Source organism: Chrysoperla carnea, chromosome X, assembly GCF_905475395.1.
Source record: "Chrysoperla carnea chromosome X, inChrCarn1.1, whole genome shotgun sequence".
In the NCBI taxonomy this organism is placed as follows: domain Eukaryota; kingdom Metazoa; phylum Arthropoda; class Insecta; order Neuroptera; family Chrysopidae; genus Chrysoperla; species Chrysoperla carnea.
In genome coordinates, this window is record NC_058342.1 from 29,116,096 (window position 1) to 29,135,654 (window position 19,559).

General features: G+C 28.0%; 1 protein-coding gene across 1 annotated transcript in view; it reads right to left on the reverse strand.

Moving 5' to 3' along the window:
• LOC123303048 overlaps positions 1-19,559 on the reverse strand; it is a 509,686-nt gene that overhangs the window by 24,449 nt on the left and 465,678 nt on the right. Inside the window, exon 7 of the mRNA XM_044886145.1 lies at positions 9,408-9,417. Coding sequence (XP_044742080.1) covers positions 9,408-9,417 — 10 coding nt within the window. The remainder of the gene's footprint in view (positions 1-9,407; positions 9,418-19,559) is intronic.

Below are 19,559 nucleotides of genomic sequence, written 5' to 3' on the forward strand. Positions count from 1 at the left end.
TTTTTTGCAATATTCTTCAATTACGATTTCATTAAATTTTTTCGAGAGCCATCCACTTGAAAACATGTTATGAAAAATCTTTACCATGAAGTAAAAAAGAATTTGAATAAACTGATTTATTTATTTTTATTATCTATGTATGGCTTTATAGTGGAGTGCACACGGGCGCATTTGTCGGGAAAGAATTTTAGATATGATTTCTTGGCATATTCCCGCGTTCGAAAATGTCCCTTAATAAGAATCAAGAATCTTTCCGACAGTTGTACCTAAATTTAAGGAGTTACCATTTTTCGAGATATAAAAAATTTAATAATTTTAGCATCGTTTTTCTGCTTTAACAAATGAAAACAAACAATTAACTGAGTTAATTGTTGAAATACCACATATAGACTGTGTTGATTAGACTGCCACATTACAGATACATACATGCCACACATAGACAACAGATATTCCCATATAATACATACTATATAATATGCGTCCCTAAGGGTAAACAGTGATGTTTACGAAAAAATGTTTTAAACAAAAGTTGTTTATTTTTTTATAAGGAACATTTTTGACATTTTAACTTTTGTTCTATCTCTAACGGTTTACGAGATGGGTCCTACGGACCCAAGACACAATTGACTTATGTTGCCCATTTACGACCTTGACCTCAGCTTGATATCATTTTTCTTTTTTTGTTATCGTGTTGACAAACAGATGGACAGCCAACCGAAAATGGACTAATTAGGTGATTTTATAAACACTTATACCAAAATTTTGTTCGTAGTATCAATATTTTTAAGCGTTACAAACTTGGGACTAAACTTAATATACTATGTATATTTCATATGTACATGGTATAAAAATGTCCTTTTTGGGGTTCTTCCAAACATTATCATTGTTAATATCTCGGAAACGGAAAAAATTTACGGTAAAATCACAATAGAGCTTTTTGTCTTTAAATGACCCAAGAAATCAAAAATAGCCTTATTCCAAAAATTGACCAAAAAAAAAATTGGTTAGATGCCGCGCAAATTTTTGCTCTTTATCAAGAACGTATTCAAAAGGGACTATGCAATAAAAATGAATACGTAATTTTTTCCCGGTGGATGCGCCCGTATGTGCTGCACTATTTTTCTCTTTATAGATATGGAAATCTCTTAATCTAAGATCAAAATATTATTTATTAAAAAAATAAGAAATATTTCAATATATATTTTTCTTAGATATTCATATTTTCTCATCTAATCAATTTTATTTTAAATGAAAAAAGAAGCTAATCTTTAATATGTATTTTAATTTGAGTTTACAATATTAACTTTATTTAAAAAGAAAATATTATTTATATGAATATGATGTTTAGTTTGGAATAAAATTATACCAAGTGAGCTAAAAACGAGAATATCTAAAAGCGTTTGCCTGTAATTTTTTAGAATATGGTAATTAAGGATGTATGAGCATGACAACAATGTTTGATTTAAAGGCTCAAATTTGTTTGTAGGTAGTCTTTTACTCAAAGAATATGTGGTTAAAATTTCAGCTTAGGTATCCGTGCAAATTTTTAATAAAAAAGTCATTAAAAATCGATATAAAATACATTGGCTCTTATGGAGGAATCTCAAAAAACGACATATTTTGGAAGTTTTTGATAATTTTCATTTGGAATGAATGAAAACAAATTAAAAAAAAACTTTTTAATAGAAAGTAAACATATTAGCAATGAATTAGAAAAGAAAAAAAACTAAGTGTCACCGTCCATATAAGGGATGTAAGAGCAGGGTAGATTAAGGGTTGAAATTATTTTTATCTTATTTTCAACTTTGATGATGAATTTTGTTATAACTTCATGAATGTAGACGAAAAATAAGAATAAAATTTTTCGATATGTGTCTTGGTTTTCGAAGTATCGAAAGCTAAATAATTAAACAAAATTTTCAATTTTCGATATTTTGAAAATTAAGCCAGATATGGAAAAATTTTATTCTTACTTTTCGTCTTATATCGTCAAGTAATAATATAAATTTATCATCAAAATTGAAAATATCTATTTTTAAATTTGTGCCCCCACTACCATGCTCATACATCCTTAAAAGAAAAGTACAAGCGATTATAATTAATGGAGAGGGAGGTAAAATTGATCACACTGTCGTCGCTTGGACTTGAACGAAGTAACCGACTCCACCATCATCATAAAACAAATACAGGTTTAAAAAATGATGATGTGGGTGGCCTCATTATTTTGATTATTATTAATTATTATACTTCTTTAAAACCTTAATCCACCATGAGGTGTTTGTATCTATAAAAGTTCAACATTATGTAAGCCCTTCACAAACAAATATTCGAATTGTATATTATCAAAACAAAAGAATTTCATTTGTCAAAATACATACAAGTTAAACCTTAGTTTGATTAAAGAGTAATAAAAGATGCGATTTCAATGAAGATAGTTAATTTTTGACTCTTTGTTAATTTTTTTTAGATGCAATCAAAAATTTAATTAAATATTACTATCTCGACCCGTGAGGTTGTACTCCCTTAGTTACCATAACTCGTGGCTACCCTACTAACAAACAGCAAACGTAGAAAAGTGGTGAAAAAAATCAAAAGTTCTTAAATTAATATCAGGAGAAACTATTTTTTAATAGTATGTAATTATATGCCTAGAGTATTAGGGAAACATCTGTTAAAAGTAACATGTTTGCCTAATAAACTTATTATTTAAATTTGCCTAGCATGCTTTTTACTCAGCGGTACATTTTTAAATCGTGAGTATATTTTTCGTCAAACCTAGACATAATAAGCTTGGAAATGAGTGGTGAATCGTGGAATTTGATAAAGGAATGAAGAAGATAAGAGCAGGACAGAAAAAAACTTGCTAGAGTAATAATAATATACAGTAGAACCTCGATAAGTTAAAGTCCAAGGGAAACACAAAATATTTTAAGTTATAGAGGTTTTAAGTTATCAAGGGTCTATGTTAGGTAAAGGTTAATATAGAGGTATGTACATGTTTCTATGTCGTTACTGAGGGCCTATACAGAGATTATTTATTTAAGTTATAGAGGTTGCGTATTTTAAGTTATAAGGGTTTTGGGCTCTGATGGGAAGGGAACATAGTATTTTTTGAAGTAACAGAGGTTTTTATGTTACCGAGGCTTAAGTTATCGAGGTTCTACTGTATAAGGTAATTAAACTGAAGAAGTTCAAAAGTGTAAAACACTTATTATTTTAACGCATCTGTAACTAAACTACCGGAAGGGTTACAATGTAAGTACCTACTATCAGAAAATAGAAAATATTTAAATAAGCTTTCCTATCAATGGAAGAAAGAAAGCATACTGACTGAAACAAACACCTCTTGCATTTCATTTTATTCCCCTGCCTTTAAATGTTAAACAGAAAAACAATACAAGATAGAAGTTAAAAAAAATATATATATATAAAAATTAAAAAATGTGGTTTTAATTTAATTAACCTAATAATATAAAAATGAGCTAATTTGTTATAAATAAAAATCACAAAGAATATTTAAATTTTTCTTTTCAATTTACGTTCCGTTTGATGTTATGTTTTAATTTTTTGTTACAATATAATAAAAAAAAAACCCGGTGAGCATCAGAGCTTAGAGCTTCATCAGTAAAGTCATATTTCCAATTTCATTTACTCTTACTTATTAAATTCGGTCAAATAATACATGAAAAGGGGGTCATCAACCTTGGATCAAAGCAGATATTTTTATTTTTTTAATATATTGTTTGCAATGTTAAGGCAATGTTAAATCCAAGTTTTCGACCTCGGCAAACGATCGGATCATGCCAAAAAAAAGGAAACCCTCGAAAATTTTGACCTTATTTCAGTTTTTGATGATTTTGACATGGAAGGGCTGGTTTTTCATAAAAAGCTGTTGTATTTATTTTTGTAAGAAGGTTAAATTTGGAATAATTTGAAATCAAGTCGGTTCTTATAGGATCGATAGTTTTGGAGATACAGCTTTTCAAAGATTGTCTATTTTTCAAGTTATATGATTTTTCGCAAAATTTCATCTTGTAAACCGTTTACAAACTGATTTTTAACCATCTAGCTCAATTTGGGGCCAAAATGTGCCAAAAAAAAGTTTGAATTTCTACTTTAAATTACATCAATCCGGCTTTTATGCAACCGTACATACATATAAATTATATTCTAGAATTTTATGTCTTGAAACAGATTTATAACACACCCACACACCTCAGCTCTCCGTTGAATTTACACGATACAGTGCATAAGTCTATATTTTCGTTGAAAATATGATTAATAAATAATTATAATTTTTCTTTTGTATAAATACGCTGTCATGAAGTGATTTTGTAATTTTTTTTTTGGTTGTATTTTGTATAATTCAATGAAAATAAAACATAAAGTTGAGATAATAAAATAGGAATACATATATAAATATATATCTTTATATATAAAAATTACGTGTCACGTTGTTTGTCCGCTATGGACTCCAAAACAACTGAACCGATATTAAATTTGATTTGCACATCGTGTGCAATTTGATCTAACTTGAAAGGTAGGATAGCTAACATCTCAATTTATAGTCGCAATACTATTTTATTACAAAATATTTGTCTATTATTTGACAGTCACAATTATCTGTTAGCTCCAAACGATTCTAACAGATGACGATATCTGTTGACTGGATTGAGTAAGTTTTCAATAGATGGCGCTATGTTAAAATAACAAACGTTTCATATAAGCTACAATTTAATAGCATAACCACCGCGTATTGCTGAGGCTAAGGTATAACCTAAATTTATTTTGTTTTTACTGTTTCAATTTTTTGTGTTAGTATTTTGATCAATCGTGTTCAAAGTCCTACCCTTTCAAATCCCAATCTAGTGGATTCTTATAGCAGCTTTAACGTCGTCTTCGTTCGTAAATAATAATTTCATTGTATTAAGAGATAACGGTAGTAGAAAATCAGTCATGGAGGTCGCCATGTTTTTTGACAAATGGCATCTATGTAAAAAAGTATGGTGGTCTTCATGACTGATGTCCTCCTACTGTTACAATTGAATAGTTTACTACAATGTAATATAACAAGAACCTTAGCCACAGCAACGCATGGTCGGGTCTGCTACTTATAATATATAGTTATAATGGACGATGAATAAAAAAAAAAATTTAGCAATTTATAATTCGTCTTTAAATTCTTAAGTGTCGCTACTATCCGTAAGAGGTTATAGTTGTGTTGTGGATTCGGTTTGTCCTACATCCAAAATTTTACGGAATTTTACTTGTTGAGGCACTATTGTGTTATAAAATCTCTCTTCTCTTATATTAAAAAAACAATTTATATGGTTCAAAATTTTGTTATATTAAAATAAATAAGAGTGTGTTTTATTTTGTGTCTTTGTTCAAAGTTGAATACATACTTGAATGCCGTTGATGATGGTGCAGATGATATTCTTCGCCGGATGTATAGTTGTGATGGTGAGGGAACTCACCACGATCAATACCTAGGATATCTCTAGGACCGTCTGGCATATGACGATGATGTTCATGCCCCATACTCCCAGAAAAATCTACTAAAGGATTCTTTAACTGGGATTCAAATTCTACATCATAGGTTATTCCTGCACTGGCATTTTTCGAAGGAGATATCACTTTTACTGTAAATAATTACACCAAATGGTATTCTTAAACATTTGTTTTTGTTCATCGAAAATGTATTTTTTTTATAATTTGGAGTAGGTTCGTGTTATTTTTAGTTGTTTAGAGTAGATTTTTTGATATTTATTTTGTTAGGTTAGGTTATGTTTTATCTTCTTGTAGCGATGAATATTTTGCTTATTTACAAAGTGCTTTTCGTATGGTAAAGCAGTTCGTAAAATTTGTGGCCAATTGAATAATAACGTAAGTTCCTTAAGATTATTTCCCGAGTGTACTACCAGCTTAAGACTAAACCAGATGAATTTAAAAACGGTATCAAACAAAGAAGAAACTGGCTGACTTTATTGTTTCTAAATAATATATTGGAGAAATATAAAAATGATTCAATTTTTATAACTGGAAACGAAATCAGTTCAGTATTTTCATAATTTGAGAAATATTTCTTGAATATCTAAGTTTCATGTCTACTGAGTCAGCTCCAAGCTTCACATGACTCTAACACCTTTAGAAGTTGGATGAGAATTACACTTTGAAACTGTATGATTTTTATTATTACCCGGTTATTCTCTTAAAAAACAATAACTCCTATTCATTGATCTTAAATTCAGCGTAATCTCTTTAAGAGTTACACTTTCATCTCGAACATAAAATTTAGACTGAGTACTCAGCTATTAATGAAATGAGCTATGGACGAGAATTTGAAGAGCCTCATTTGGGAACGTTTTGTTGAAATTCGTGAAGATGAGTCTAAAATTCACGCTTTTGATTTTAAAATTGAAATTTATGAATTTGTTTTATAGACGAATTGTGATTGAAACTTACAAGAATACTTGTCTCAGAACTAAAAAAGGGACATAGTTCGATAAATAAGGTTATTTTAGAGCATCAACCATGTCTCATGGTGAGTCGGGTGAATTCACGCTAGAGTGATAGATTTTCCAATGAATGTTATAAAATCGGGATTGAACCAATATTAGTGAGTACGCTTACGAAAAAATCCTAAAACTTACGTTATTTTGAACCACGGACAATCAGTCTGAGGGTATACCCCTCAGAACAAACTAATAATGTAAATTATATACTACAAACTATGCGATAATTGTGTAAGTATTTATGTGCGCATGTGCGATTGTGCTTGATTAACCTAGTTTTATTGACTACAGAGCATCTTATAATGTGTGTTTTGGGTTAAATGTTGGTTATATAAACGAACGATAGGTGTCTATGATGTGTGTTTATATAATATGTGTGTAAGTGGGCGAGTGTGTGTGTGTTTTAAGGAGTATTATTGAAAATTATGTGAAACCATAAATTTTTGTTAAATATTATGAAACGTGAGTCGATTATTATATAATTTGTCATTATGTAATACATAGAATATTATGTGATTATGTAACATATACAAATAGATGAATTCTTATAAAAGATGATTATGATAAATATGTATTTTGAAAAAAAATAAAATAAAAACGGCTGCGTTCAGAGTGTATTTTAGAGTGGTGGGGTGATTTTTTTTTTCTGTGAGGCATGCAAAACATAACTATTTATGTGAATATAATTTTTGTGCAATAGTATACAAATAGAAAACAGTTTCTCTGAGATGTTTCTTGTTGTTTTTATTTATTTTTTGATATAGGCAAGGCGCTGGGCAGAATTTCTGAACTGCAATTTTTTTTATTAGTTGGTTAGAGTCGTAGACGAGATGAATTAGAGACGAAAATTTTCAAAACAGAACTGAGATAAAGCTGAGATGGAGACGCGTAAATAACACAATTCTAGATCTATAAGAGAAGATACAGATCGAATTTTTAGGCTAACGGTACGGGATTCCTATAAATTTCGCCTCGCTCCGACTCCTGTAAAGCTTTATATGGAGATTAACACCTTATTTAGTATGATAGATCTAAAATGTTGCATATGTAATCTCTGGAAAACCTTGAAAGGTTTGGTTTTCGAGATAAAATAAGAGATAAAAAATCGCTTTCCAATTCTTAACAGCAAAAAATTTGGCTGTTGGAAAATTTTGTGAAAAATCTTTCGAAATATCGAATGGCAAGCTTCCGTAGAGTAATGCAATATGCCTCAAAAATGGTGGAAAATAAAATCGAATGGGTGGTGTAATTCTAAGAAGGAGTACCATTAAAAAAAGACCTTTCTTAATTATTTATTGTTCTAAATTCGGACAATTTCTCAAAATTAGTAAAATTATTTGGACTTAATTGAATAATTAGCTCAATTTAGTTAAGAATCAATCAGAGCTAATTTTTGTCTTATAACTTCAACTTCTAACTCAGTTCCAATGCCCTTGCAATACAAATAAAAACTTCAAATCTTCCAAAATTAGGTGAATTTCATGTTTCAACAAACAAATGCTGCACATGTTGAATTGTTAATGTAGATTTTTCCATACTTACATGACGCCTCTAATCAGCTCTTAAGGAAAATTACAGTTCCCGTTTTATGCAAACTGAATTCCAACCAGCGCCTTGCCTACTAGGTTATGACAACGTATTATGTGATAAATTATTGTGTTATGACAAAGTGTTGTTCCTAACCAATTAGGTTGGTATTGATAGTGGTTTGATTTATTTCTATAATAATTAATGTACAATGTGTTTTTGAACTTTTATCATATAAATAATTTGTCATAACTTTTTTATTTTTGTTTGAGAATGCTTTTTAAAAATTGTTTTTTGTTTATTTTATGTTGCCAATTGTTGTAGTTGAAATAAGTTTGTTGTTTTTTTTAGTTTTGAGATTTTGTAAAGTGAGGTTATACACAATGGCAGACTGCATAAAAGAATCGAAGATTCGATTAGGCGTCTCGCTTTATATGATTTGTATTGCCTTGCTAAATGTGTGACTGCGATAAATTTCAATATACCTGGAGCTGGAAAGTAACAAATTAAAATCTCAGTAACGGTAGTTTGTCGGTTTTTGTATGTCATTACGCAGACAAGAACGAAGTAGCTTTTTTAAGTTTGTGGAGATTTGGCTAAAACTCTTCACAAACTTTGAAAATAAAATAATAGATGGCCTACTAGTACAATCTCTCTTAGGTAAACATTCTTGGCCAAGACCATGGGAAGACTCTTTTGCCACGAAGAGGAGGAAACTGGAATAAACATTCTGTGTGAATCCGATGGATTTCACTCACGTGAAATAAATGAAAGGCCACCCTGGAATATCTTAAAGCTTACTAAAGTTATGGGGTTTCTAGAGTACCCTTGAATCAAAGCAGGTACAATAGGTTAAACTGATCGTAGCACAAAAGATCTTTTACGACTTACTCGTAACTCAAACCTAATCTAATTTGAAAAGCGCTTAAAATGCATTCCTCCATTGTGTATAGCCCCTTGTTTACATGTATACTTGATTCCATAAAAATCACTACAGTTATAACATTCTAAGCGTACTCATCATATGTTATGTTATAATAGTAACACTTAGAATGTTTTAAGTCGAGCGTTTTCAATGACATAGATTATAGATTGTATAATTTTCTGCCTGAAAAATTAATTTAAAAAGCATTCTTCTGTAATTTTTTTTTTGAAAACTGACAATTTTGTTAAAAATATTTGTCTATTGGTTTAATTGAAAAAAAATGGTGAATTAAAACAATTTTGTATAAATTGTGTGTTTATGTTTTGTTAATCAAAAATTTAAAACAGACAAATATTAATTTCGAAGATTGTCGTTTGGAGTTTGGGTGAAAAAATCTCACCATCGGCTGAACCACCAGACAGCCGTGTTACAGTAACAACAATATCCTCGCTAGGTAATTCGTCGAATTCTAATGGTGTGTTCAACGTTTCCTCGATACTGAGCTGGTGATTGTAATCAGAATCAGCTACAGAGCTACTTGAGGACTTGTGCGAGGTGCCTGACGTGCTGACGGGCATGAATGTGCCAGATTGTGCGTAATGGTGATGATGGTTATTAAAATGGTGCATTTGATGGATAGAAGGAGATGGTGATATTATATTTGAGGTTATGTGTAAATAGGTTCGAGGACGATTTGTTGCTGGATGTAGAAAGTATGGATATTGATTGGTTTTTGTTGGTGGGAGCCATAAACTGTTAAAATAACCATTCTCAGGATTGTTGGGGTATAGTGCAGATTCTGTGCCGGATAAGTCTAAGGATATCGGTAGCATGTCTGAAACATAGAATTAACATGTACTATTTACATAAGGCAGCTGCAATAAAATAAAACCTATAATAAATATGACTTCACTTTATGACAATTCCGATTCAAATTTCCAATTCATTCCGATTGAATTCCAATTCAATCCAATAGAACTCAATATAAAAATTCCAATTCGATCCCATTCATGAATTGCAACCAATTAGAAATTTCCGTTTAGTTCTATTGGAATTAATGGAAATTCAATAGGAAATATTTTTCCAATTAAACCCGCTTCGTTTCAATTAAATTTCGATTCAAAATTTTAATAGATTTCAACTTGAATGAATCGAAACCTCTTTTTAGAATTGGATTGGTTGAATTGGAAATTTCCGATTCTAGAATCGGATTTTCTTATCGGGGATGTAGATTGCGATAAGTGGGCTTGTGTAAAATAATGAAACCCTACAAAATTATTACGAGCAACGTTTCAAATTTTATTAATACTTCATCAAGCTGAAAGACTGAGAACTTGATAAAGAATCAATAAAATTGAAAACGTCGCTCACATTAATTTTGTGTTTTCATTATTTCGTTATTATGACATGATGAACAATTTCATAAAAAAAGTTCCTACCCAAAAATTTTCCCGAAGCCAATCTTCTTAGATATTTATGTGATAAGTCATATTTATTATAGCTTTCAAAATACATTCCCTGTGTAAAATTTTTCTGAAATTTTATCAATTTTGCAAATATAAATAAGTTAAAATGCCATATTTTTGAAAATAAATAATAAAACTTTAGATTTTAAGAATACTTTGTCCCAAATTGTTTAAACGGTTCCCAAAATTCACATAACCGTCATTTTGGAGATGGAAAATTTAAGTAAAAATGTTTCCAGAACTTTTCTCTGAGACTATAAATAAAGGTTATTTTCTTCAAGTTAAGTTTCCAGAAGGTTTTACGAAAGTACAAAAGATAGAAGGTTGAAAATTTGTGGAGAACTTCAAATATCAAGTTTATTGATCCAAATATCATACCAACCCCATTGTTAGTAGGGGGAAAAACGCGGGTAGGTCAAAAGTTTTTGACCTGAAAGTGTTTTGTTTTTAAATTCGTTTTAGAACCCTCAGTTGGCGAAGGAACAATTACTATAAAGGGCTTAACTATGAAGGTCACCTTAGAGCCCAGTCATATTTCACTGTTATTTATTGTTTTTTACTGCAAAGCCTTGAAAACCAAAAAAGAGAGTGGAGCTGCTGAAAAGTTGACATTCCAAAAGGCATAACTTGACCGAAGTACTAATTGTCAACCTTCTAGCTCAATTTTTCTTCTAGAAACACCTTCCAAATTGCTGAAATGAGTCCTCTTTTGAATTTTTAACAAGAAAAGAAATTTCATGCGATTTTTAGTTCAAAAATCAAACATCACTATTTCCGAAACTCTGTGTATTTATGTATATCGATTTCATTACTAATGATACCATTTACGTAAATCGAAAATTGAACGGTGATAATTTAGTTAAAATATCTGATACAGTCTAAAGACAAAAATACTTTTTTGATCAATTGATTAGAATGAAAAAAAAAACCAATTGCCTCATTAAATTACAAAATAATGAAGCTGAAGTTGGCCGCTAAAAAATACCCACCAAAAAAAAATAGTCGAGAAAATAAAGGATAAAAAAAAAACATTATTTGTGACTTAAAATGGAATAATTTAGAACGCTATATTATAAGATCAACTCCCAGTATCATTAAGCTACCCATAAAAAGTGAAATTAATAAGAAAATCTTGGGAAAATCATCCTCTTTGTATTATTATGACCAACAAATTTATTTTGCTTACGCTAGTTTTAAGCAACGTTTAACAATGAGTAATAAAAATAAGATATTCAACAAAAAAAATATGGAAAATTTCGGAAAATATGTAAGAAAATTTTCTTATGAAAAAAATTTTTTTTTGGAAAATTTTCTTGAATTTTGAAAGACATGGTAATGTGCGTGAGTACAAATTTTTTGTGTTCGCGAATTTTCTGAGTGTTTTTTTTACGTTGCGGGTGTTTTTTGGAAAATTGACAATAACTTTTTTCTGCAAAATAAAATTTTTTTTTAAGGTAATTTTTTGGAATAACGAATGCATTTCGAAACTATCTATCATCATTAGGTCACTGTTTGAAAACTATATAGTGAATTTTAGTTGAATTTTAAAATGGGTATTTATCTTATAGAATAGTCATGTTTGGAAAACGTCATAATTTTCTTTAGCAAAATAACTTTTTCTTTTAAGCAAATTTTCTCGATAAATGAAAGGCTATTGAAACATTTAAGCACCATTAGATCAGTGTTTGAAAACTATATAGTGAATTTTAGTTGAATTTTAAAATGGGTATTTATCTTATAGAATAGTCATGTTTGGAAAACGTCATAATTTTCTTTAGCAAAATAACTTTTTCTTTTAAGCAAATTTTCTTGATAAATGAAAGGCTATTGAAACAATTTCGGTAGAATTGGTCACCGTTTGGCTACTATTTTCAATGATTACCCTATCTAATATAAGTACATTGTTAAAAAATTAGCGGGTGTTTTTTGGAAAATTGACAATAATTTTTTTCAGCAAAATAAAATTTTTTTTTAAGGTAATTTTTTGGAATAACGAATGCATTTCGAAACTATCTATCATCATTAGGTCACTGTTTGAAAACTATATAGTGAATTTTAGTTGAATTTTAAAATGGGTATTTATCTTATAGAATAGTCATGTTTGGAAAACGTCGTAATTTTCTTTGGCAAAATAACTTTTTCTTTTAAGCAAATTTTCTCGATAAATGAAAGGCTATTGAAACATTTAAGCACCATTAGATCAGTGTTTGAAAACTATATAGTGAATTTTAGTTGAATTTTAAAATGGGTATTTATCTTATAGAATAGTCATGTTTGGAAAACGTCATAATTTTCTTTAGCAAAATAACTTTTTCTTTTAAGCAAATTTTCTCGATAAATGAAAGGCTATTGAAATATTTAAGCACCATTAGATCAGTGTTTGAAAACTATATAGTGAATTTTAGTTGAATTTTAAAATGGGTATTTATCTTATAGAATAGTCATGTTTGGAAAACGTCATAATTTTCTTTAGCAAAATAACTTTTTCTTTTAAGCAAATTTTCTAGATAAATGAAAGGCTATTGAAACATTTAAGCACCATTATATCACTGTTTGAAAACTATATAGTGAATTTTAGTTGAATTTTAAAATGGGTATTTATCTTATAGAATAGTCATGTTTGGAAAACGTCATAATTTTCTTTAGCAAAATAACTTTTTCTTTTAAGCAAATTTTCTTGATAAATGAAAGGCTATTGAAACAATTTCGGTAGAATTGGTCACCGTTTGGCTACTATTTTCAATGATTACCCTATCTAATATAAATACATTGTTAAAAAATTAGCGGGTGTTTTTTGGAAAATTGACAATAATTTTTTTCAGCAAAATAAAATTTTTTTTTAAGGTAATTTTTTGGAATAACGAATGCATTTCGAAACTATCTATCATCATTAGGTCACTGTTTGAAAACTATATAGTGAATTTTAGTTGAATTTTAAAATGGGTATTTATCTTATAGAATAGTCATGTTTGGAAAACGTCATAATTTTCTTTAGCAAAATAACTTTTTCTTTTAAGCAAATTTTCTCGATAAATGAAAGGCTATTGAAACATTTAAGCACCATTAGATCAGTGTTTGAAAACTATATAGTGAATTTTAGTTGAATTTTAAAATGGGTATTTATCTTATAGAATAGTCATGTTTGGAAAACGTCATAATTTTCTTTAGCAAAATAACTTTTTCTTTTAAGCAAATTTTCTTGATAAATGAAAGGCTATTGAAACAATTTCGGTAGAATTGGTCACCGTTTGGCTACTATTTTCAATGATTACCCTATCTAATATAAGTACATTGTTAAAAAATTAGCGGGTGTTTTTTGGAAAATTGACAATAATTTTTTTCAGCAAAATAAAATTTTTTTTTAAGGTAATTTTTTGGAATAACGAATGCATTTCGAAACTATCTATCATCATTAGGTCACTGTTTGAAAACTATATAGTGAATTTTAGTTGAATTTTAAAATGGGTATTTATCTTATAGAATAGTCATGTTTGGAAAACGTCGTAATTTTCTTTAGCAAAATAACTTTTTCTTTTAAGCAAATTTTCTCGATAAATGAAAGGCTATTGAAACATTTAAGCACCATTAGATCAGTGTTTGAAAACTATATAGTGAATTTTAGTTGAATTTTAAAATGGGTATTTATCTTATAGAATAGTCATGTTTGGAAAACGTCATAATTTTCTTTAGCAAAATAACTTTTTCTTTTAAGCAAATTTTCTCGATAAATGAAAGGCTATTGGAATATTTACGCACCATTAGATCAGTGTTTGAAAACTATATAGTGAATTTTAGTTGAATTTTAAAATGGGTATTTATCTTATAGAATAGTCATGTTTGGAAAACGTCATAATTTTCTTTAGCAAAATAACTTTTTCTTTTAAGCAAATTTTCTAGATAAATGAAAGGCTATTGAAACATTTAAGCACCATTATATCACTGTTTGAAAACTATATAGTGAATTTTAGTTGAATTTTAAAATGGGTATTTATCTTATAGAATAGTCATGTTTGGAAAACGTCATAATTTTCTTTAGCAAAATAACTTTTTCTTTTAAGCAAATTTTCTAGATAAATGAAAGGCTATTGAAACATTTAAGCACCATTATATCACTGTTTGAAAACTATATAGTGAATTTTAGTTGAATTTTAAAATGGGTATTTATCTTATAGAATAGTCATGTTTGGAAAACGTCATAATTTTCTTTAGCAAAATAACTTTTTCTTTTAAGCAAATTTTCTTGATAAATGAAAGGCTATTGAAACAATTTCGGTAGAATTGGTCACCGTTTGGCTACTATTTTCAATGATTACCCTATCTAATATAAATACATTGTTAAAAAATTAGCGGGTGTTTTTTGGAAAATTGACAATAATTTTTTTCAGCAAAATAAAATTTTTTTTTAAGGTAATTTTTTGGAATAACGAATGCATTTCGAAACTATCTATCATCATTAGGTCACTGTTTGAAAACTATATAGTGAATTTTAGTTGAATTTTAAAATGGGTATTTATCTTATAGAATAGTCATGTTTGGAAAACGTCATAATTTTCTTTAGCAAAATAACTTTTTCTTTTAAGCAAATTTTCTCGATAAATGAAAGGCTATTGAAACATTTAAGCACCATTAGATCAGTGTTTGAAAACTATATAGTGAATTTTAGTTGAATTTTAAAATGGGTATTTATCTTATAGAATAGTCATGTTTGGAAAACGTCATAATTTTCTTTAGCAAAATAACTTTTTCTTTTAAGCAAATTTTCTCGATAAATGAAAGGCTATTGGAATATTTACGCACCATTAGATCAGTGTTTGAAAACTATATAGTGAATTTTAGTTGAATTTTAAAATGGGTATTTATCTTATAGAATAGTCATGTTTGGAAAACGTCATAATTTTCTTTAGCAAAATAACTTTTTTTTTTAAGCAAATTTTCTAGATAAATGAAAGGCTATTGAAACATTTAAGCACCATTATATCACTGTTTGAAAACTATATAGTGAATTTTAGTTGAATTTTAAAATGGGTATTTATCTTATAGAATAGTCATGTTTGGAAAACGTCATAATTTTCTTTAGCAAAATAACTTTTTCTTTTAAGCAAATTTTCTAGATAAATGAAAGGCTATTGAAACATTTAAGCACCATTATATCACTGTTTGAAAACTATATAGTGAATTTTAGTTGAATTTTAAAATGGGTATTTATCTTATAGAATAGTCATGTTTGGAAAACGTCGTAATTTTCTTTAGCAAAATAACTTTTTCTTTTAAGCAAATTTTCTTGATAAATGAAAGGCTATTGAAACAATTTCGGTAGAATTGGTCACCGTTTGGCTACTATTTTCAATGATTACCCTATCTAATATAAATACATTGTTAAAAAATTAGCGGGTGTTTTTTGGAAAATTGACAATAATTTTTTTCAGCAAAATAAAATTTTTTTTTAAGGTAATTTTTTGGAATAACGAATGCATTTCGAAACTATCTATCATCATTAGGTCACTGTTTGAAAACTATATAGTGAATTTTAGTTGAATTTTAAAATGGGTATTTATCTTATAGAATAGTCATGTTTGGAAAACGTCATAATTTTCTTTAGCAAAATAACTTTTTCTTTTAAGCAAATTTTCTCGATAAATGAAAGGCTATTGAAACATTTAAGCACCATTAGATCAGTGTTTGAAAACTATATAGTGAATTTTAGTTGAATTTTAAAATGGGTATTTATCTTATAGAATAGTCATGTTTGGAAAACGTCATAATTTTCTTTAGCAAAATAACTTTTTCTTTTAAGCAAATTTTCTTGATAAATGAAAGGCTATTGAAACAATTTCGGTAGAATTGGTCACCGTTTGGCTACTATTTTCAATGATTACCCTATCTAATATAAGTACATTGTTAAAAAATTAGCGGGTGTTTTTTGGAAAATTGACAATAATTTTTTTCAGCAAAATAAAATTTTTTTTTAAGGTAATTTTTTGGAATAACGAATGCATTTCGAAACTATCTATCATCATTAGGTCACTGTTTGAAAACTATATAGTGAATTTTAGTTGAATTTTAAAATGGGTATTTATCTTATAGAATAGTCATGTTTGGAAAACGTCGTAATTTTCTTTAGCAAAATAACTTTTTCTTTTAAGCAAATTTTCTCGATAAATGAAAGGCTATTGAAACATTTAAGCACCATTAGATCAGTGTTTGAAAACTATATAGTGAATTTTAGTTGAATTTTAAAATGGGTATTTATCTTATAGAATAGTCATGTTTGGAAAACGTCATAATTTTCTTTAGCAAAATAACTTTTTCTTTTAAGCAAATTTTCTCGATAAATGAAAGGCTATTGGAATATTTACGCACCATTAGATCAGTGTTTGAAAACTATATAGTGAATTTTAGTTGAATTTTAAAATGGGTATTTATCTTATAGAATAGTCATGTTTGGAAAACGTCATAATTTTCTTTAGCAAAATAACTTTTTCTTTTAAGCAAATTTTCTAGATAAATGAAAGGCTATTGAAACATTTAAGCACCATTATATCACTGTTTGAAAACTATATAGTGAATTTTAGTTGAATTTTAAAATGGGTATTTATCTTATAGAATAGTCATGTTTGGAAAACGTCATAATTTTCTTTAGCAAAATAACTTTTTCTTTTAAGCAAATTTTCTAGATAAATGAAAGGCTATTGAAACATTTAAGCACCATTATATCACTGTTTGAAAACTATATAGTGAATTTTAGTTGAATTTTAAAATGGGTATTTATCTTATAGAATAGTCATGTTTGGAAAACGTCATAATTTTCTTTAGCAAAATAACTTTTTCTTTTAAGCAAATTTTCTTGATAAATGAAAGGCTATTGAAACAATTTCGGTAGAATTGGTCACCGTTTGGCTACTATTTTCAATGATTACCCTATCTAATATAAATACATTGTTAAAAAATTAGCGGGTGTTTTTTGGAAAATTGACAATAATTTTTTTCAGCAAAATAAAATTTTTTTTTAAGGTAATTTTTTGGAATAACGAATGCATTTCGAAACTATCTATCATCATTAGGTCACTGTTTGAAAACTATATAGTGAATTTTAGTTGAATTTTAAAATGGGTATTTATCTTATAGAATAGTCATGTTTGGAAAACGTCATAATTTTCTTTAGCAAAATAACTTTTTCTTTTAAGCAAATTTTCTTGATAAATGAAAGGCTATTGAAACAATTTCGGTAGAATTGGTCACCGTTTGGCTACTATTTTCAATGATTACCCTATCTAATATAAGTACATTGTTAAAAAATTAGCGGGTGTTTTTTGGAAAATTGACAATAATTTTTTTCAGCAAAATAAAATTTTTTTTTAAGGTAATTTTTTGGAATAACGAATGCATTTCGAAACTATCTATCATCATTAGGTCACTGTTTGAAAACTATATAGTGAATTTTAGTTGAATTTTAAAATGGGTATTTATCTTATAGAATAGTCATGTTTGGAAAACGTCGTAATTTTCTTTAGCAAAATAACTTTTTCTTTTAAGCAAATTTTCTCGATAAATGAAAGGCTATTGAAACATTTAAGCACCATTAGATCAGTGTTTGAAAACTATATAGTGAATTTTAGTTGAATTTTAAAATGGGTATTTATCTTATAGAATAGTCATGTTTGGAAAACGTCATAATTTTCTTTAGCAAAATAACTTTTTCTTTTAAGCAAATTTTCTCGATAAATGAAAGGCTATTGGAATATTTAAGCACCATTAGATCAGTGTTTGAAAACTATATAGTGAATTTTAGTTGAATTTTAAAATGGGTATTTATCTTATAGAATAGTCATGTTTGGAAAACGTCATAATTTTCTTTAGCAAAATAACTTTTTCTTTTAAGCAAATTTTCTCGATAAATGAAAGGCTATTGAAACATTTAAGCACCATTAGATCAGTGTTTGAAAACTATATAGTGAATTTTAGTTGAATTTTAAAATGGGTATTTATCTTATAGAATAGTCATGTTTGGAAAACGTCATAATTTTCTTTAGCAAAATAACTTTTTCTTTTAAGCAAATTTTCTCGATAAATGAAAGGCTATTGAAACATTTAAGCACCATTAGATCAGTGTTTGAAAACTATATAGTGAATTTTAGTTGAATTTTAAAATGGGTATTTATCTTATAGAATAGTCATGTTTGGAAAACGTCATAATTTTCTTTAGCAAAATAACTTTTTCTTTTAAGCAAATTTTCTCGATAAATGAAAGGCTATTGAAATATTTAAGCACCATTAGATCAGTGTTTGAAAACTATATAGTGAATTTTAGTTGAATTTTAAAATGGGTATTTATCTTATAGAATAGTCATGTTTGGAAAACGTCATAATTTTCTTTAGCAAAATAACTTTTTCTTTTAAGCAAATTTTCTAGATAAATGAAAGGCTATTGAAACATTTAAGCACCATTATATCACTGTTTGAAAACTATATAGTGAATTTTAGTTGAATTTTAAAATGGGTATTTATCTTATAGAATAGTCATGTTTGGAAAACGTCATAATTTTCTTTAGCAAAATAACTTTTTCTTTTAAGCAAATTTTCTCGATAAATGAAAGGCTATTGAAATATTTAAGCACCATTAGATCAGTGTTTGAAAACTATATAGTGAATTTTAGTTGAATTTTAAAATGGGTATTTATCTTATAGAATAGTCATGTTTGGAAAACGTCATAATTTTCTTTAGCAAAATAACTTTTTCTTTTAAGCAAATTTTCTAGATAAATGAAAGGCTATTGAAACATTTAAGCACCATTATATCACTGTTTGAAAACTATATAGTGAATTTTAGTTGAATTTTAAAATGGGTATTTATCTTATAGAATAGTCATGTTTGGAAAACGTCATAATTTTCTTTAGCAAAATAACTTTTTCTTTTAAGCAAATTTTCTTGATAAATGAAAGGCTATTGAAACAATTTCGGTAGAATTGGTCACCGTTTGGCTACTATTTTCAATGATTACCCTATCTAATATAAATACATTGTTAAAAAATTAGCGGGTGTTTTTTGGAAAATTGACAATAACTTTTTTCAGCAAAATAAAAATTTTTTTTAAGGTAATTTTTTGGAATAACGAATCTATTTCGAAA